This window comes from Nothobranchius furzeri, chromosome 14 (genome assembly GCF_043380555.1).
Source record: "Nothobranchius furzeri strain GRZ-AD chromosome 14, NfurGRZ-RIMD1, whole genome shotgun sequence".
NCBI classification, from domain to species: domain Eukaryota; kingdom Metazoa; phylum Chordata; class Actinopteri; order Cyprinodontiformes; family Nothobranchiidae; genus Nothobranchius; species Nothobranchius furzeri.
Window position 1 is genome coordinate 13,804,723 of NC_091754.1, and position 21,873 is coordinate 13,826,595.

Consider the following 21,873-nt stretch of genomic DNA (forward strand, 5'->3'; position numbering starts at 1 on the left):
TTTTATTTTTGTGGGGCACATTTTAACAGGCGTTCTGCTGAAAAGAGCATGCCTGCCAAGATGTGCATGCCCCTGCTGTGGGAAGGTGCATATGAGTGACGAGGCAGCTTATCATTAAATTTGTACTATTAATACGTTTCTTGTCCATTTGCTGCCTTACAAAATGATGCTTTATGGGCAAATAAATAAAATAAATGATGGCTTATTTGAAAAAAATATCTTTCAAATGCAGACAGCGGGGACATGTCCCCCTCTGACATAAATCCCCCCCCCCCCCCCCCCCACAAAAAACCCCTCCATAAAACACAAAATGTTTTTTTCTGTTTTAACAATATATTCACTTTTGTTGAATGCACAATACAAGTTGTGCTACTTGAACACACTGAGAGTTATAATAAGTGAAAGATTTAATGTCACCAATATTAGACTAACTTGTTTCACTGTCGTTTTACATTTCCATAGTCAGATATTGTCCAGATTTCTACATTTATGTTGGATATTATTACTTAGAATCTAATTTTCTAGTTCAGATTTTGTCGTTTTGTTTGTTTGTTTTAAAATTTAGTTCTGCCTTTGATTTAGATATTCCGTTCAACAGATATTCATTTTGTAACATTCTGACTGGTAATTTTCACTCCATATTTCCCTCTGATTATATCAATTTTAAAGTCAAACATCTTTTTACACAGTTTAGTAAGTTCACAGTGTTCTGTACTTGTTACGTACACGTTCGTGCAAAAATAGTTTTATTTTACAGCAGGAAAAGCTAAATGTAGGCCAAATAAACCTATTATCAGCTGAGTGATGATCCTCCTCTAAATCTAAAACCTGCTCTTGTTATTGTCCAATTGTCTGGCAGCTTCTAGTCAGGTCAAAATGGCAGAGAAACGACAAATGAAAGACATCAGGTCGTTTTTCAGTTCACCAAAACGCCAAGTGAGTTGTAATATTTGAATAATATTAAGGAAAATTGTTATTATTGTCCATATAAATAAATTATTGTTTTGGATATGTTTAATAATGGTATCATTAGGCACAAAGTACAGAGCTGGACACAAAGAGATGGAGCCAGTCAAGCAGAGACACAGAGCCTCAAGTGAGTTTGAGATTTTGGCTAGTGTCATGAAACAAGGAGACTACCTAAGCTAATTATGTGTGTTTTGTGTAGTTGTGGGTTTGAGTTTGGAAAACAACTTGTCTATTTTAGGAGGTAGACTGAATCAGGGTCACTGGTGGAAGGACCAAGCAGAGCATCGTATGACAGCACAGGGGACAGGGACACAGCAGGTCATGATGAGCAGCCTTCTACCAGCAGCAGCACTCAGACACCTAACTGACACCTTCCTTTCTTAGTATTACTACTCTTAGTGTTATTGGTAGAGCATCCAGAAACCTCTAATGTCCCCCCCTACAGTGATTAGGGATTTTCACCCCCGCTGCAACCTTCCAAATACAGGGCGAGCACTTAACACCTGTGCCACCGTCGCCCCCACCGGTTGTGTTAGCAGCTAACTAGCAAGTAAACCTAAAGTCAAGTGTCTCTCTGTATCATCGAACCGTCGTACTGGCATGGAAGGCAGGTTCTAACTTGTTTAAAAAAAGGCTGCCAAACATTTGATTGCCGTGGCCAGCTGACTGACTCCAAATGCCACCTCTGCACATGTGTGTCATGGGCAGAAAGGCAGATGAAGCATCGGGAGGTACAGGGGCAGTTTAAAAAGAAAGAAAGAAGAAAAACAGAACTTCAAAAATGAAAGATGATGTTGAATATTACATTTGTCGTCAGTGATATTGGTAGTTAACATAATCCTGATTAGTCAACTGACCTTGAGCGCATTAATAAACAATTTAAAGGGACTTTACGGAGTTTTGAATTTTTATGCTCGTGATTGCCCCCTCAGGCCAAAAGCGTAATGGCAGCTTCAATAGTAGGCTCGTGCACGAGGCGCGCATGCTGTACGTGCACACTCCATAATGAAAATAACAGCTGAGACAGTCCCGTGTGTGTGTGTGTGTGTGTGTGTGTGTGTGTGTGTGTGTGTGTGTGTGGCCCGGAGGACAGAGGACAGGAGAACGCGTAATTCATTAAATAATTTGGTTCTGTACCTTTCTCTTCAGCACAGCTGACAAAGGTTTATGATGCTCAGATCATTCCCTTCCCTTGCTTGAAAAATTGTTCCAAAATGAAAGTTGAACCCACATCTTTTTTATCTGTGAATTCAATGCCGTTCGGCGAGTCTCAAATAAAATTTTGGGCATGTTACTGTAAAAAATATACCATTAATGTAAAAATAAAAACTCCAAATAATCTATGTTCACATCCAGAATCTAACCTGGGTCTTCAGCATGAAAGTCTGACATCTTACCAGGCGTGCTATAGCACCAGTGATGTCATTTGTATCTGTAACATTTATATGTTTTATGACAGCTGAAACAACGTTCAAAGAACGGTTCGGAGGGCGATGCCTGACCGTGAACGCGCATGAAGCAGCCTGCTCGACCCGAGCATCTCTCTTTTTCTGTGATTTTACAGAAAAACAGGCAATCACAGTAAAAATGCCAGGGTTCATTCTACAGGACCAGGGCATTGCAGGAGAATGTATGAAGAAGAAATTTATTATTTCTATACATGTTTTGGCTGTCAAACTTCCATAATGTCCCTTTAAATGTTTGTGGTTTATTTCAACCTCTAATAGAACTTTTTCCTTTTCAGAGTTTTCTGTTGGCCTGCTCTAAATAGTTGAAATTTCAATCAACACCAAAGCTTCCTATATTAATACTTCTTTCATTTCTCAACCGTCTCACAAAGTTAATTGATGGCGGAGAGTTTAATGCTGACTTAATGCCCACTCTGGTTGACTCTGGTGTTGAGAGAGTTTCTAACAGAGATTGGAAGGATAGACTGAGCAAAGGCCAGGGAGGAACTGGGAAAGGGGGCAAGAATCTACCAGTTAAAGGCAATGAATCATAAATTCCTTCCTGTCTAAAAGGAAAAGAGAGCTCAAGTGCTCTTCTGTTTTGAAGTTTTTGTCCTCAATTACATGGATGTGCTCTTAATGGCTGTTTGTCATAGACTAATACTAGTAAATGTCAAAATAAAAGTGCCTCTGTATTTAAACTCTCTAAGTGGTTTACTTAACCTCACTGATCCGCAGTTCAACATTTTATTGTAAAATAGTGGCGTGAGAAGATCTGATCTGGTTTCTGTTTGTCTGCATTGAACTTGCTCCTTTGACCAGTTATTTATGTGTTTGTAGGTATTATCCCAAAGGGGGTTAAATCATGTTTTTGCCTGTCTCTGTACACATGTTGGTAACAAAATATCTCATGAACCACTGGGTAGATTCTAATAATTTCATAGGATGTACATCTATGGCTGGCTGAATTTTGGAGCCAAATTTCAAGATGCTCAAGAAAACTAATCAAAGGTTTTCATCACAAAATTAGAACTCTGGAAATTTTATAGATATTGAGCTAGAGTTTCATCAGCCAAAAGTCATGTTGGTGACATTTCTTGAACTCTATAAGGTGACATTAATTAGACTTTTTGCACATGATGTTATTTTCAAGATTTGACTCAACATAGAGGAGGGAGATATACCAAAAATATATACTCATTTTACCCACCTTGGTATAGTCGATATTAAAAAAAATGAATCATACACAATACATGTACTATCAGAAACAATAGCCATCTAGAAGAAAAACTTTTGTTTTTGTACATTTGTCTATTTATCATCTATTTATCGTCTATTTATCGTCATTGAGGTGAACTGCTCAATATATGGTGATATTGATTTGAAGTGAAATTGCCCAGATCTAACTCAACATAAGATCCTTTCTATTTGAAAAGGCACTAGCAGGTTGCTTCTGAACTACTCTTGTGTCACACATCTCTCCCCCCCCCCCCCCCCCCCCCCCCCCACCACCACCACCACCACCACCATTTTATGGCATAGAAACTCCATTGTTAAACATTTGGATCGATTTAGCAGGAACTTTTGGAATATGGCATCTTATTTCAAATGTTCTCAGTAACATTTTATAAGGTGTGTTTTTATCTAAGTTTTTTTAAAGCAACCTTTCATTATAGGATACTTCCTCCCAGGGGCGGCGTTAGGCCCGGCTACTTGGGCTGAAGCCCCAGATGTTTCATGATAAGCCCCGGATCTAAATCGCGGACGTAACATGCAGTACCAAAGTCCAACAGAGAGGGAGCAGCTAGCAGTAGTTTGTATACAGCCTGCCTGAGCCTCCACCACTGAAGAAGAAGCCCTTCAGCAGCCGGCTTCTTCTACACTCTCTGCCTGGAACGCATGAGTGAAGATGGACATAAGGACGTTTTTTAGACCAAAAGTACAACGACAGAACCCCAGCTTTGATGAGACTGGTGTTGACTCAGGTTTGTGAGTCTTATTTGAAAATATTTGTTGTGCTGCTGGTTTGCCTAAAGTTAGCTTACTATCAGGTAAAGTTGTTGGAGAAAGAAAGCGAATATTTACTATCATCTCACACTAAACACTAACAGGAACAATACTCTGCCCTGAATATGCTTAATATGTAGCTTCAGATTAAAAATTGTGTGGTACAAGACAAAATATATGATGTTGACTAGTGCATGTCACGTGTGTGCGCATTAAGCCCCGGATCTTCTTCAGTCCTAAATCCGCCCCTGCTTACTCCTAACTTTCTAAGAGCAACAATGGCTACAAAAACTTGTTCAAGCATTCTTTACCAACTACTCCAGCATAAACCTTGCAGCATTTAGTGTTTTGATTAGATAATTGATTTGCTATGTGACCGTGTCGACGTGTTTGTGAAATAACAGTTTTTTCCAGTGGAATGATGAGATTCAACTGATGTTTGTGCAACCAGCATGCCTGTCCGTATATATTTCATTCGTTGCAGAGTTTTAGATTATCGCCATGATAATGGAGAGAGATCATCTTTCCAGCTGAAGTTAAATGATGTGAGTACATCCAGTGTGCCAAGGTGCCAGTGTTTACTTTTGACTTGCAGTCAAAGAAAATAAAAGGTGTAAAATGTTGAAATGTGTGATGTTTGTGTGTAGATGATTACACAACATCACTTAGTGTTATTTCACACTTTTACTGCAAGAGACATAAATGAGGGAAAACAATAGCATCTGAGTTAAGACTTTTTTTGTCGTGCCATGAACCAGATCTAGAACAATATCACGCTGCATGTCGTTAATTACAGTCATAATCTTTTTTCATTAATCTTTGATGTGTTTAAGTAACACTTAGGTCCTGAATGAGTTCTGACTTGCAGAGCAAGCCAGCCAGCATAAAATGATACCGGTAATCACACCAGGGATGTTATTATTTGAAAGTCATGATCGATGGTGAATCTTTGATGTAGAATAAACTAAAACTTAGGCGAGGTCGTAGCGGTTGCACAGACACGATTAAGTCAGTGTTTACCTTAATTAAAAATTAAAATGGATCATTGATGTAAAATTTACAAAACTAAAACTGCAGCGCTTTGAAACCTGACTCTAAGAGGGAGTAAATAACTATATAAAATATATGAAATAACTATATTTTTGCATTTTGTTTAATTATTTATTTAATCCTTTCCTCCTTTAAATTTATAAATGTATTCAGTTCTTTTATGCAAGCCATCTTTTAATCATCAAAACTTTTTGCAAATCCTTTTCTTTACCTTTCTCTACTTGATTTCTCTTCTATTTTGCAAACAAACTAAAATTGTGAGCTCCATTATTTCAAGTTTCTCTTACCTCCACCTTAGCATTGCTGATGGCTTCTAAAATGAATCACACCGCAGGGGATTCTCTGGTGTGGTTAATTTACAATGTCAGGGAAAAACACGAGGATTTTCTCTTTTCTAAAGGGAACTACTTTGCCCGCAACACAAATTCTTAAAAATTTTTACAAAAAAATCCACCAGTAAATAGTTAAATTTCTATAGTTTAAATGGGTTTTTTGCCCTTTCAATTTTCTTCCTTTTTCATATATATATATATATATATATATATATATATATATATATATATATATATATATATATATAATGTTTTTTTCCTTGTGAAGTGCCCTTTGACTTTTATCTTGAGAGGTGCTATATAAAAAAATTGTTGTTTCTTCTTATTATTTAATTTGTTTTTCAGTTTCTTGTAGTTTTTTTTATTTTTTTGTAAGTTTTGACATAAGCCTGAACTGAAGGTGATGGTCGGAGGGACCGGTGGCGCCAGTGTGCCCTAAGAAACCCTGAGAAAGCCCTATGTAAATACAGGCCATTAACACTAAAGATAGATAGAAAATGCAACATCTTGCTGCAAAAATCACATCACTTAAGCTTCCATAAAATCTATTTGGCCACCTTTTGTGAAACTTAAGGTTGTCTTTCAAGTCAGATATTTCATCCTAATGAATGCCTAAATATATGCAAGACACCCCCCACTGCTGTTCTGAAGACAGAAACACATTTCAGATTATTTCTACCTCCTAAAGTCTCCAATGACTGATTTTATCCTGAGATTATTCCCACAGCATGCTAAAAGACAGTGCATTATCTGCTCTCCATTACTCAGATCTTATCTGTAGGTCTGGGGTGTAAAAAGAAAACCATTTCAGATGTAATATTTCCAAATATGTCATCCAACCATCTCATGGATGTCTGATTAAATGAAGGCATTCCACAATATTACAATCAGCTTTTTTTAATCATTTGTCGCCCGATTCTTTTAGCTATGAAAATAAAATGATGTTTCATTTAGCAATAAAGACACCAGCAGTGATATAATGATTCATTGTGGCCAAAAAGTTGAAGCTCGACTTTATGAATATATGCTTAAATACTGCAGAAAGGGCTCTCAGGAATTAGAAGCAGGCATTGACAGGCCCAGACACGGACCTCGGCAGAGAATTTGTTTGGAATCCATGTCTGCCAGGAAGACGTGAAACTGCCTCAAATCATCAGTTTTTTGATAGTTTCTTTTACGCTTCCCTCTTTATTCTTTCATTCCTTCAACTTGTTTTTATTTCCACTTAGTTTGAGATGTTTCTCCCAAATTCTCCCTCCAGTTTCAGGTGACTCGAATTTTTTTCGTGGTGAAAAGAAAAAACTGCTGTTTGCTCATTAATTTCTGAACCAATAATTGCGATAATCTTGCAAAGAAAACAGCATTTAAGTAGTGCACGTGAGGACAACTGGCCAGGCACTTGGCTTTTGTGGATGAAGCTTAGGTTACTATCACCATATTGTACTAATAATGAGTGCTGTTCTGATGTTTCATGCACACGTCTCTAAATAGAAGCAGGAGTGTTTGGAAGATGACATATCTAGATTTGAGAATATTGCAGCTCTTGAGAATTTCTGCAGTTTTGCTGTAAGGCAGGGATATTATATCACGTTGTGGTCCTTTCTTTGTGGTAACCAGAACATATATACAACACACGTGTGTAGAAATGATGTGTATGCACCATCACGCACATGTTGTATATTCAGATAAAATTATGTGATTTCCTAGATTTGGAGACAGCCGATCCCAACATACGAGATAAAAATTCCAGCTGACTTGCTGTGAACTGTTAAACGCTTACATAGAAAAACACACTTAAAACACACAAACTTGCACACAAGTGGAAACGTCTGAGGATGTACAGCTGGGATTGATATTGAGGCATGCTGGCTTGTGCTGGTTTCTGTGCACGCCACTCATTCTTTCTGTGTGGTTCTGTATCCTTATTGCTAATGAATTCCATTCACTGGATCACGTGGTATGGAGTTGGCAGGGCTGATAGCGACTGCACTTAAAAAAAACATCCTTCACATCATCTCCATGCTTAAGACTAGTGATGAAATACATGTTTTAAACTTTATTTTCAGTTCTGGTGCATAAAGGTGTTGCCTAACACTAAACACCACCAAATCTTCATTCATTCATTCATTTCCTTGTGCTTGTTTCTGGAAAGCAACCTGAACATCATTTTTCTCTCCAGCCAGGACAATGCAGAGGCTACCAAAGAGTCTACCCCATTTCTCTGCATTCACCTATGCAGAACTTGTCCTTATTTGCCAGTCAGCTTTAATTTTTGATTCTCCTGGGCTGGCTAACTAGCACCCTCCAAGACAATAATTGGCAAAAATATGCTGCTGTGCTTTACGTATCTGTCAAATAGCAAAAAAAGATAAGAGGTACAAGTTTTATCTCCCTTGTTGCATTATTTGAATGCATGCTCCAAAGTGTTTATTTAACATATTTAAAGGCCATGTTCTCTGAGAAACCATTTTTTACTTGTTATTTTTAAAATATGTTTGGTCACTCTGAGCTTCACATGCAGGCTAAACATGAAAATAGTCATCTTTCCCTTTTTCCTGCCTTAGCTGCTGATGGAAAATAGATGGGGAAGACTTGCGCTGCTGCAAACCGGTTCCGCCGTCACATTTCCACAGAAACTGGTTGATAAAATGATGGTCTTACCCAGAATAAATTGCTTATTTTCAATTATCCCAAACAAGCCACCAGCTGACTGGTTTAGATCTCTGGACTCCTCAATTACCTAATTCCTTTGGCAGGATAAACCTCCACGAATTAGCTTAAAAACGCTTCAGAAGACCAAAGACAGAGGAGGACTGGATTTACCCAACTTTTATTATTATTTCTTAGCCAACAGGCTGCAATATATACCAAGATGGTTGCAAGATAGCCCACTAGATGAGTCCTGGTTAGATATAGAACAGACACTTTGCAATACGATAGAGCTTTCAGACTTACCATTTATTAGCTCAAGCATAAGAAAACATGAAAGCTTCAAAAGTATTAGTATCAGCACCTCTCTGACAGCATGGTGGGAGTGTCTTAAAATGACCGAGTCTTCACTAGTACCATGCAGACACACACCTATCTGGAACAATCCTGATATTTTGCCAAATAACAAAATTATAAACCTTCTGGACTGGAAAAATAAAGGAATCCTATACCTGGAACACATATATGAAGGATTGGACTTCATCCCATTTAATAGAATAGTCTCCCAATTTGGAATAGATAAGAATAGCTTTTTAGAATACCACCAAATTAAATCTGTAGTCAAACAAAATTTTAAGCTCAATAAAATAGAATTACAAACACCACCAAGGGTATTAGACTTCTGTAATCTCAAACCCCCCAAACTACTGTCTAAAGTATATAAGACACTGTCCAAAATAGACGATAGAATAGCAATCCCTATTGAAAAATGGGAGGTGGATCTATCAGTAAGCTTTGACCAGAACTTCTGGTCCCAAACTTGTTTAAAAACTTTTAAAATGATCAGACACCCCAATTTACAATTAATTCAGTACAAAATTCTACACAGAGTGCACTATACAGGTCATCGGATGTTCAAGATGGGGTTTGTGTCATCTGACACCTGTACACACTGCACAAACAACGTTCCTGACAATTACATCCATGCACTGTGGTCCTCTCCGCCTGTCCAGGAATTTTGGGGTAGAATATGTGGAGACCTGTCAAAGTGTCTGAAATGTCATATCCCAACTTCCCCCTCTCTTTGTTTACTGGGAAACCTGGGCGATGTCCCGATTGAAACATCTTTGGTTCCCGTGGTTCTGACTGCCATATGCATCGCTAAGAAAACTATCCTCTTGAATTGGAAAAATAGAGATACTCTCTGCATTAACCAGTATAGAAATCTTTTGTTAGATCATATTACACTTGATATAGCGTCTGCTTCCACTTCAAATCAATCTCTCTGGGCTCCTTTGATCGGTTCCATCACATAGCGATGACGGGGGACCATTGATGTTGTCCTGCGGGATGATGTGGGTGAGGGGGTGGAGGGTCTGAGTTTGGAGTATCCGGGCGTTCCCTGGAGGTGGGTTCACTGGTGGTGTCTGGGACTGGGGGGTTGTTGCCCCCCCTCTGGAGGTGATTGGGTTGCCTCGGGGGTTGGACTACTGGCGGTTGTGAGTGGGGCCCCTTGAAAGTCTTGGCGGTGGCCATGGGTCACTGCTTGGCAGCTGCATTGCCCCGGGCGGGTCTGGGTGGGGGCCTGGGGGCTCGGGGTGTGGGGGTGGCCGGCCCCGTGTGGGGATCTGGGCGGGCCTTGGGGGTCGGGTCCTGACATGTATGCTGCCGGGAAGAAGGCAAGAACATGCAGCAGTGCCTGGCTCGGGTTCAGGGGCCTCAGGTAGACCTTGGCTCCTCTGCTGTCCCATCACAGGGGAGGGGGAAGTCCAGGAGGGGGAGGACCCAACCTTACCTGGATGTCCTATGTCTTATATAATCTGGAAGTTGTGCAAATGCAGGGATGGGTGTAGATATTCTGCTGGGGTGGGGCTGGGTTGGTGCCCTCAGACTCCGTGAGGCTCTGAGATGCTGCTGCTTTGGGCCCTGGGAGGATGGGCTGGGGTCTCCATGCCCTGGGTGGCATTTTGACAACAGAGGTGCCTATTGGGGCCAGTGGGAGAGCTGGCTCCCTGGAGGGCTAAGCCCAACCAACCATTCCTCCCCATCCCCACACATTTCTCTCCTCCTGCTCCACATCATCACACAAGCATGCACATAGGACCTTGGGGGGTGGATCAGTCAGGGAGTGCGGGTATGGACCCCATTTCCGCATTCCTGTGGCAACCTGCCCCTCAATTTTATTTGCACCTTAAACACTTCCACCAACGACATTCCACGCAAACACACACTTAGGACCTTGGGAGTGAGCACATTCAACGGCAGTTGGCAGGGGGATTTCTCAGCCTCATCCCAAGTGCCAGTGCCCACTTCCATTTTTAAACTGCACTTAAGACACTGAGGGCTGTGGGTGCGAGTGGGGTGGTGTGGTGGCATCAGCTGGCATAGGCTAAACAATGCCCGCACTGCCCGCTCACCACAGCCATGGAATACACCTAATCAACACTCACTAACACCATATTGTAGCAGGCGGAGGGAGACTAGGGGTCTTGTTGTCGCTTGGCTTCCTGGAGGCTAGGAGGGAGATCCGGCCGTCTGGTTGGGGTCTGGGGTGGTGGGTTGCTGTACTCAGCGTTGGATGGGTGAGCCTGCTCATCAGCACCCCAGCAGAAAGGGTCGAACTCTGGGAGCAGGTAATGGTTGTACCCAATGTGCAGCAGTACCAGGACCAGAGTGAATAGGGTGTGTATGGGGAGCATGAGTGGGTGTCCGGCATGCATTTTTGCAAGTCTGTGGTTATATGTGCATGTGTGAGCATGAGGGAGGGAGTGTGTGACTGTGTTTGTGTATGACTGTATATGTCAGGTGGGGCCTTTGACTCCTCCCTTCTCCTGGGACTTCTTTTGATGATATAGATCTTCGTCTCCCCTCTCCCTGCCACACCTGGTGTGGAGTGCAGCGCCTTGGTCTGCCTGGGTCGTGGCTCCCGGGTCAGGGAGTTTAAGATTTTTGGCATCTGCCTGACCAATCCCGGTGGCTGCCTGGTGGGGTCTGGGTCCCTGTGCTCTGCTGGGTCCCCGGCGGGGGTGGCCACCCCTGGGTCCCGGGCTCGGCCGGCCAGGGGATGGGAGGCTGCGGGCGGGCCTGTGGGCTTGCTGCCGCTATCTCCCGGGACTCTGCCGGCTGCTGGTTGTGGCCCCCCCGGGCGGTTCTCTGCGCCTCTCGAGGGGGGCAGGGGCTTTTCTAGTCACAGTCTTCCTGGGGTTCCTGTGCTCTGGGGCAGCTCCTGGATCTCTGGGACTTGGAGCTCCCTCCGTCTCCTGCACATCTTTAGGGGGTAGATCTGTGGCCCCTCACACTCTAATGGACGCTCCTATAGAGAAACCTTACATAAAAAAGCACGTGCACACACACAGGTGCTCACATGGTGCCCTCATAAGTATGGACTTGTGCACGTTCAACACGTCTTACGGCTATGGTTGGCACTAAATGCACTGTGATTTATTATCGTTTGATTGTTCAGTTAAACACTGTTGATTATATATTTCTTCATCAAGTTGACGCAGTGATAGCTTGATCTTGTTGTATTGTTGTTGTGTCCCATTTTTCTTTCTCTATCTGCAGGTCTAGAAGCAGACTCTTGTTCATTATTGTTTATTTTTGTGGGACCCCCACCCAATCTGTCTCCGTGTCTGGTCGGAATTACAATGCATTCAAAAACAATAACAATAAAGTTTTAAGTATCAGGCGTGACATTAAAAGCAGACGCCTTGATGCTCCACCTGAGAGTAAATCTTTAAGGTTTGTCACCAGCATTCAGGCACCACTTCTGTTTGCTTCACAGCCAGACAGGACACGGGGAAAAAAATAAAAATCAAAAATGAGAAACTGGCTGATCACACCGGGGCCAGACTGCTAACATGTGGCTTTACAACCACAATGTCCTCAGAAGTGAAAACGCTTTTAAAAGGGAGGGGGGGATCCTAACTTTTGCTGCAGGCATGTTGTGTGAGAGTGCAGTTATACATATATATATATATATATATATATATATATATATATATATATATATATATATATATATATATATATATATATGTATACTGGTTAATGTATTTTTGGGGTTCAGTTGCTTTCATGTGGCCTAATGTGGGTCTATCTAAAATTTTCAGTTGTTGATGTTGTTTTGGAAATGGAATTTGGGATCATTGGAACGATCAGCAGCATTTCTTGATGTGACTTTATGGCGGTTGCCCAGGGCATCATCACAAGGAGGGCAGCATCCATTTACTTTTGTTTATTTGGAATTTTTTAGTCATTTTTGGAAATAGTGATTAGTTTTGATTAATTCACAGCCTATGTTTAATTGCTTTTAAAAATTAGTTGTTTGACACCCCCAATTATAATAAATGTCTACAGATGAGATCAAACAAGACAGATGAGACTTGCCCTGAAGCTGTTTAACTTGGACCAAGCATTTTAGGTCACAGATAGGTGTAGCTTAGGGTCTCTGTCTATACACCTTATCCTGCCTTGCTCACCCCCTTCCAAAGTATTCTGAAGACTTCATTTCTGGTTTTTCATTTTTTGAAAAATGAGGCAGAAAGAGGTGTTGTCTGGCGAACCGCATGGTACACATGGAAGGGGCTGGGTGGAGTCAACACTTCCTTACATGCCATGCATGTTGATATGCTTACATTTTTGCATTGCAATGCAACTTATCTGAAGCTGTAAGGCATTTTAGGTGATAGCATGTTGTTTTTCTTCTATTGAACTGTTTAATAAAGTGAAGGAAGGAGAGAAAAAAACATTTCCCTAGCAGTTTTTAAAAATTTCCCCATGTAATCCGATTAATTGATTAATCGTGTCGAGACCCCATCCGATTCATCGATTATCCAAATAATCCTTTGTTGCAGCCCTATTGTCCACTTTCTCTTTTTAGTACCTTTAACCTTTACCCCAAATCCACACTGGAGGCTTCAGCAGCGCAGAATGGCAGCGGAATGTCGCTGCTTCAAATACAATCCATTACAGTCTACTGGATTGATCCAAATCAGCTTGGGGGGGGGCTGTGTCTATCTCCAGCGGTCAACGGGCAATCAGGCGGGGTACACCCTGGACAGAGAGCCAGTCCATCGCAGGGCAACACAGAGACACACAGGACAAACAATCATGCACACACACACACACACACACACACACACACACACACACACACACACACACACACACACCTAAGGACAATTTAGACAGACCCATTAACCTAACAGTCATGTTTTTGGACTGAGGGAGGCAGCTGGAGTACCCGGAGAGAACCCACGCATGCACAGGGAGAACATGTAAACTCCATGCAGAAAGATCCCTGGCCGGGAGGCGAGCCCAGGGCCTTCTTGCTACAAGGCAACAGCTCTAACCACTGCGCCACTTGAAAAATACTTCCCTATTTATTTATTTTTTTAATTTCCCTAAAAAATTAAAATCACAATAAGCTTAAAAAGCTTCCCTGTTGTTTGTGTTTATGATCTGCACTGAAGAAGAGCAGCTGTCACCGTTTTACTGAACTGGTCGAAAATGTGTTGGATTTTAGTTGCTGTAGTTTTCTTGTCCTTAAATATTATTTCCCCTTACTTTTGATATAAGTTCATGTTATATTATACGTGGAAAGCAAAAATAAGTGCACACTGAAATCTATGTGCAATCAAACTTTTACCTGTTTTTTCTTCTTCTTTCTTTACATTCAAAATAACCCGAAACATTAAATTGCACAATAGGCTACTGGTGAAATAAAAGAAAAGCAAAGAAAACAAATTTCAAGCAAAGAAAAGCTAAAAAAATAGAGAATTATCTTTAGCTTTGTGGAACGCTGCAATCCTATCATGGTATTTTGTTGTCAAGTGAGTAACAATAGCCACAACGACTGAGGATAATGACGTGTTGTGCTGAGGATGAGAATGATACCAACCCTGCAGGGGCAGACACACAATCAATTTGCAGTTGTAGTTGCACATTCCTTCAGCAGGGAGTGTTAAGCTCCCCACCCAAAATAAACCACCAGCTGTGGTGTATGTTTGAATCTGTGTGAATTAAACTGAAACAGCCATCCGCTCAGCACCACAAATCCAGTGATGCTTTGGATCAATGATGTAGCAGGACTTAAGAGAGACTTTCATCTTGTTCCATGCTCCTCAAATATGGACCAGAGCAGATTAAGACAGAGAGACGTCTGAATGGATACCTATTAAACCCATTTTTGTCACTTCTTTGAGTCAATCAACATGTAAAACATGTGATGATAGGCAATATAAATTTTAAAATATTTGGGCAATTTTGTTGGGAAAAGAGGATGGAAATGTCACTAATTATTCTTGATGTTGTAATCCAGCAAGTTAGGATTGATTCACTTTTTGTCTTTGCTTTCTATTTTTTGCCCAAAAATTCTTTCAACACATCCATCCATCTAACAATTTTCTTCCGTTTATCTGGAGTCGGGTCACGAGGGCAACAGCCTGAGTCTAGAGACCCAGACATCCCTCTCCCCAGCCACTTGGGCCAGCTATTCCGGGGGATTCCAAAGCATTTCCTGGCTAGCCGAGAGACATAGTCTCTCCAACGTGTCCTGAGTCTTCTTTTAGGTCTCCTCCCAGTCGGACGTGCCTGGAAGCCCTCACCAGGGAGGCGTCCAGCATCTTAATCAGATGCCCGAGCCACCTCAGCTGGCTTCTCTCGATGTGGAGAAGCAGCAGATCTACTCTGAGCCCCTCCCGGAAGACCAAGCTTCTCACTCTATCTGTAAGGGAGAGCCCAGCCACCCTGCAGAGAAAACTCATTGTGGCGTTTGTATCCGCAATTTCGTTCTGTCGGTCACTACCTAGAGATGGTGACCATAGGTGAGGGTGGGAATGTAGATCAACCGGTAAATTAAGAGCTTGGCCTTCCAGCTCACCTCTCTTTTCACCACGGCAGACCGCCATAACGCCGGCATCACTGCAGAAGCAGCACCAGTCCGCCTATTGATCTCGTGCTCCAGCTTTCCCTCACTCATGAACAAGACGCCGAGATACCTAAACTCCTCCACTTGAGGCAGGACCTCAACCCTGATCCAGAGAAGACATTCTACCCTTTTCTGACTCAAGACCAAGGTCTCAGATTTGGAGGAGCTGGTAGCACACTACTTTCCCCTCCTGATTTGTCGGATGGTGGCCCAGAATCTCCTCGAAGCTGTTCGGAAGTCTTGCTCCATGGTATTACCAAACTTCTCCCATGCCCAGATTCTTGCCTCCACGACCACTCGAGCCGCATTCCTCTCGGACTGATGGTAACTCTCAACTGCCTCTGGAGTCCCACAGGCCAAAAAGACATGATAGGACACTTTCCTCACCTTGACAACATCCCTAAGGGGCCGTTCCTCCCAACCACACCGCTCCAGGTCTCACTTTCATTGCCCACGGGAGCGTTAAAGTCCCCCAGCAGAACGAGGAAGTCACTGGAAGGAGTGCTTTCCAGCACACCCTTCAAGCTCTCCAAAAAAGGTGTGTAGTCTGAACTGCAGTTTGGTGCATAAGCACAAACCACAGTCAGGACACGTACCTCCACATGTAGGTGGAGGGAGGCTACCCTCTTGTTCCCTGGGGTAAACCCAAATGTACAGGCACCAAGATGGGGGCAACTAGTATGCCCACCCCTGCTCGGTGTCTCTCAGTGGGTGCAACTCCAGAGTGGTGGTGTCCAGCACCTCTCAAGGAAACTGGTTCTGGAGCCAGAGCCATGCGTAGAGGTAAGTCCAACTATATATAGTGGGAACCTCTCAACCTCGCACACCAACTCAGACTCCATACCCACCAGAGAGGTGGCATTCCGCAGTCCAAATGCCAGCTTCTGTAGCCAAGGGTCAGACCGGCTACTATCCGTCACACCGTGTGCACCTTACCCGACCCCAGTTTCAACACATAATAATGAAAATATTTTAGTAACAGGGTGGTTTGCGTACATAGTAGATCAAACATATGATGAGAAATGCATAAAAATGGCTGCAAATCTTGCACCCAAATCAGTGCTTGCATGGGGGGTGCCTGGGGGTTAGAGATTGTCTGAGCAGAGGATGATCCCCTTCGACCTGTGTTAACTGAATGGATGGGACTGCAGACGGCTGTTGTTTAAAGGTGTGGAACACTTGTTTAATCAATACATCTGCAGTAGTCTCTAGCAGGAATAAATGCCTTGGGGGGCAAAAACACTGGTTCACTCTTATCTCTAGAAGTGAGCCCTATCACAACTGAGCTTCAGACAATAGTTTTTAGAGTCTTATTTCCTGATATTTGGAAATCTTGCCCTGAATTGGATAACAGCAACGCCACTCTACCACCGACTTGCAACGTTAATGTTTAACTCAGCAAATAACAGAAGCCTGAAGGAGTTCTGCTATGAGGTGGTGTTGCTAATGCTGATGGCTAGCTTCTACTAGCCAAGAAGTTGACGCTAAACCAACAAAAGTCTTCCTCATTATTGTAGCCAGAGCTGCCCTGGGGCGCAGTGACAAAGGCAAGGCTGCCAAGCACAGGCGCCACCGGTCCCTCCGACCACCAGCAGGCAATGTGGGTAAAGACTCTTGCCCATTGGCACAACGTGAAGACAAACAAACTTCTTTCAAAAATTTTGCCTAATAAATGGCTTGAAAAACTCAACTGAACTTTTATTTATACAGCACTTTCCAGAGAAGGTTATGTCACCAAAATGCTGGACAGTCATGCATAAAACTATAGTATGTAAGATCCTGTAAACAAACAAATAAAGACATACAAAAAACTGTGACAACGTAAAACCATAAAGACAGCAAACCTGCAATCTGCATCCTGCAGAAATAAACACCAGGGAATAAAAATAAGGTATTAGCCTAGACTTAAAGACCATCACAGAGGAGGGCGGTCTGATTTGTAACAGTAGCTCATTCCAAAGTGTTGGGCCCGCCACTGAAAAAGCTCCGACTTGGGGGCTGAGAGCAGAATCAAGTTTTCAGAGTGAACAGAACCGGTATGCACCCACTAAAAAGTCCTGGTATTCTGAGAGGTAAAATTTAAAAGGGCTACTACTGCGTCCTGGTGTTTAGCAACCCACCTAAAACACTGACCAAAACCTCCTTCCTTAATTTATTCCGTACTTTATTGGTCCTGCTCCCATGCGGTAGTCCTTGTTTTATATTTAGCAAAAGCTGTATTCAGAAAAATATAATTAATATGGATGGTCAGCAGAGCTATGGTGGGATAAATATTAATCTTTAATGATTTTCTATTAACCCTTTGATGCATGAATTATGAAATCTTCAACCATGATTTTTTTAACAATTTTTGTCATTCATCTTTAGGTGTGAATGAAACAAATTTCAACAAATATTTTTTGTAAAATTTTATAATTTACAAATAATTTATTACACGTCCACCTCAGTGGACAGCGTGCATTCTGAACATGAAATATGTTGGCTTGACTTACTGAAGTCCAAATGGAGGGGCTCAAATACAATAAAGTCTTCAACAGCTGTGCTTAATAGCAAAAACAAACAAATAACAATTTTGAGTACCTGTCCACTGTAGTGACCATTCTGCATCAAAGGGTTAAATATTTTGGGGTATTTTCAGATTTTAAACATTTTGTAGCGTGCTTACATTAAAATAATGCAAACCAAGTTCTACTGGATGCAACAGCTGTCTCAATTGTCTAATTGCATGAACAAACCATGTTAGACATTAGAGGATGACTAGAAGTGCACGCATTGGCTAACGCTGTTTGCATTGTTTTTCCCACTGCAGATATTCGGGAAACGGCGTTCGTCTATGCCATCACAGCAGCTGGTGTGACACACGCTGTGACCCAAGCCTGCAGCATGGGAGACCTGCTGCAGTGTGGCTGTGAAGCAATGAGAAACAAAGCTCCCCCAAGGCCACCTTCATCGTCCTCTTCTGGGGATGGTGTTAAGTGGGAGTGGGGGGGCTGTGGAGACGACGTGGAGTTTGGTTATGAAAAGTCCAAACAGTTTATGGATGCCAAGAGGAGAAGAGGCAGAAGTGACATAAGGACGCTCATCAACTTGCACAATAACGAGGCTGGTAGACTGGTAAGACAAACCTTCACGAGTTTAAATTAATGCTTTAAGATTTTTACTTGTGCTGTTGAAGGCAGCTTAAATGCAAAGGTGCGTCTTGCTCTTTGGAGCTCGTTTTTCATTCCATGAACATGCAAAGCAGAAAATGTCGCCTCTAGCTGTATTTGTGCAGCACCGCAAACTGATATTCTTACAAGACTCGGGTTTCTGAAACAAAAAACAAGAGCGTGCCACATGTTTTGCTTTCAAGCCTCCCAGGCATGTCGTTTTGAACATTTACAATATCTTTAAAGAAGCTTTAACCCTCTGGAGGCAGATTTTCAACGTTAAAACCTACCTTCCTGGCTACTCCACATACTTATTTCATGACCATTTTTTAACTCAGAAGTACCCCTGAAGGACTTAGTTGTTCGTCCTTTTATCAGAACTTATTTTGAGCCTGAGAGGGTTAACCTCAAATGTGTTGCCATGATTTAGTCAAGGTTGGCAACAATTAATGAGTGATGCTTCAGACAAAATTCTGAAAAAGAAAGGCGAAGCTTAAAATGCTTTTTTACTTTTATTTTTATAAAAGTTCTTGATCTAAATGTATTACTGTGTACTCTCAGACTTGTTGCACAACAACCACATTTAGTTATTAAGTTAATTTAGGTTCGGGTCAAAAAAAGGTGGAGGGGCGCAGAAGGGAGGAGGCAGATTGTGGGATGTTGTCCAATTGTAGCATTAGTGACAAACCAGGGAAAAAAGGCACTCAAATTCCCAGAGGCTCAGAAATAAACTTGCTGCGATGTGTTCACATTTCTGTTTGTGTGCATGCATGCGTGTGCACCCATTCTGCCAGTTTGTGTGTCAGTTTAAATAGACAGGTTTGCATGCGCGCGTGTGTATGTGCATGTGTGTGTGTGCGTGTGTGTGTGTGTGTGTGTGTGTGTGCATGTGTGTGTGTGCGTGTGTGTGTGTGTGTGTGTGCATGCGTGTGTGTGTGTGTGTGTGCGTGCATGCATGTGTGTGTGTGTGTGTGTGTGTGTGTGCATGTGTGTGTGTGCATGCGTGCATGCGTGCGTGTGTGTGTGTGTGTGTGTGTGTGTGTGTGTGTGTGTGTGTGTGTGTGTGTGTGATGGGTTAATTATGTGCAGTATAAGTGAATGATCTGTTGTCAAGGCTTGTTAGATGTAGGAAGGCCAGAGGCAACATGGATGGAAAGGGGGCTGGGGAAAAATTCCTTCGGAATAGCGTCTGCTTTTATCTTACCTATCTATCAGTTTGTGTGTGTGTTTGTGTGTGACTCTGAGTCCTATGGAAAAAGAATATTAAATTTTTCCTTGTCACTTGTGAAAAACAGTCCTGCATCTCTTTGATTCTTGTTGCTTTTATTTTTAATTATTTTTTTGTCTTTTCAGTATGCTCTCACCTCATTGACCTCTCACCTCTCTTTTCCCCGTCCACCAACACCAAACATCCCCTTCTTCCACTTTTTCTTTTTTCCACTACTAGGCAGTGAAGCTCTACATGCGAACTGAGTGCAAGTGCCATGGACTGTCGGGCTCGTGCACTTTGCGTACGTGCTGGAAAAAGATGCCTCATTTCCGTGAGGTTGGTGACCGTCTGCTTGAGCGCTTCAACGGCGCTTCCAAGGTGATGGGTGGCAATGACGGGAAGACCCTGATACCAGTCGGGCACAACATAAAACCGCCAGACAAGCAGGATTTGATATACTCCGACGAGTCTCCAGATTTTTGCCTTGCGAATCGAAAAACAGGTTCACTTGGAACACGAGGCCGCATGTGCAACAGCACAGCCATGGACATCAGCGGCTGTGATTTGTTGTGCTGCGAGAGAGGCTACAGGGAAGAAACTGTGGTGTTTCAGGAGAACTGCTTGTGCCGCTTCCATTGGTGTTGCGTCGTCCAGTGTAAGAAGTGCATGGTACGAAAGGAGCTTAGTCTTTGTCACTGATGAACTAGCGCTGAAGAGTAATCAGAGTGAAAATTTTAGGGTTCTTGTTTTAGTCTTGCTGGTTTGAAGGAAGGAAAGGAATTGGACCTGTTTGGTGATGCCTTTGAAATGTCTTTTTCACAAAGGTTTCATGTGAAATTGAAACTTTGGTTCCTATGAGGTGTGAACATTTAGCCAAACAAGTTCCTTCCCTGAACCTTTTATTTTCCTTTTCTGCTTTATGACAAAGGACCAAAGAATGTTCTGTGTTATGGACTACGAGCCTTATGTATAGAGGATCTATTCTAGTCTAGCTGGCACAGTCGACTCTCTGCCACCCATCAGCAGCAGAGCTTTGTGTTGCTCTAAAACTAAAGAGGTTTTAGAAATAATTTTCCCGATGTGCTCAATTTTAAAAACTGGCATCAAAAACCAGAATGGGTATTAAACCTCTTACAGATATATCAGCAATTTTTTTCTGTTATTTAAAATTTTCAGAGGCATTGTGTCCTATCTACTACAACTTGCTGTAGGACAATAAAAAGATAAGTAATCCCACTATGGTTCAAATATCAGTACTTTCTTTTACTATTATGTGTTTTCATGTAGTTACCATTATCTAAGAGTGTAGTCCAAGTATTTTTTAGATTAATAATACTTTAACAGGAACATATTAATAGATTACCACCATGGACACATTTAATTTCAGTTGTTTGTTTCTGTAGTAAATTTAATGCAACAAAAACATAGATAATATCTGTTTAAGTACAAACAATATTTTGCATCTTTGTCAAAATTTCCTGAAAAAGAGCAAATGTTTCAAAGTGTACATTTTTAGTAATGCTGTCAACACATTTCTTTACAGGTATATATTTGATTTGCTAAGACCTTTATTTATGTGACTCAAAATGACTACTCTCGTCCATCTCACTCAGAAGCACTTTGGGATGCAGCGGACGCTATAGACTCAGCAGCGTTTAGAAGAAAACCATCCTGGACTTACGATTCCCTTTACCCCAAAGAGGAATCTTTATTTCTGTAACTTGTTTTGGTTTCTAGAAAATGTACAAGATATATTTTGTTGAGGATATATGATATACAGGGCTAATAAAGTGATGCACTTTGGATGTTTTAATTTGATACTGCATGTATGTGTGGATATCAGTGTGTGTGTGTGTGTGTGTGTGTGTGTGTGTGGGTATATGAATTGTGAGGACAAAGTTTCCGTTTTCACCCAAGAAATGAAGACATTTTTCTGTGTCCTCATATGGTCAAACTCTACTTGTTATTTTTAGAGGTAGTTAGTCAGGTAGGGGTAGGAATAGATTGGTTAGGGTTAGGCATAATGTAGTAACAAACATGAAAGTAGGTCAGTGAATGGTCCTCACAAGTATCACAAGACAAACACGTGTGTGAGTTTTCATGTGCAAAACATATGCACAACTTTGTG

The 21,873-nt window shown here is 41.9% G+C and overlaps 1 protein-coding gene across 1 annotated transcript in view; it reads left to right on the forward strand.

Annotated features, from left to right (window-relative positions):
* wnt6b (wingless-type MMTV integration site family, member 6b) overlaps positions 1 to 21,563 on the forward strand; it is a 50,989-nt gene extending 29,426 nt beyond the window's left edge. The window contains exons 3-4 of the mRNA XM_015966763.3: positions 18,196 to 18,500; positions 19,983 to 21,563. Of these exons, the coding sequence (XP_015822249.1) occupies positions 18,196 to 18,500; positions 19,983 to 20,444 (767 nt within the window). The 3' untranslated portion in view covers positions 20,445 to 21,563. The remainder of the gene's footprint in view (positions 1 to 18,195; positions 18,501 to 19,982) is intronic.
* The last annotated feature ends 310 nt before the right edge of the window (positions 21,564 to 21,873 follow it).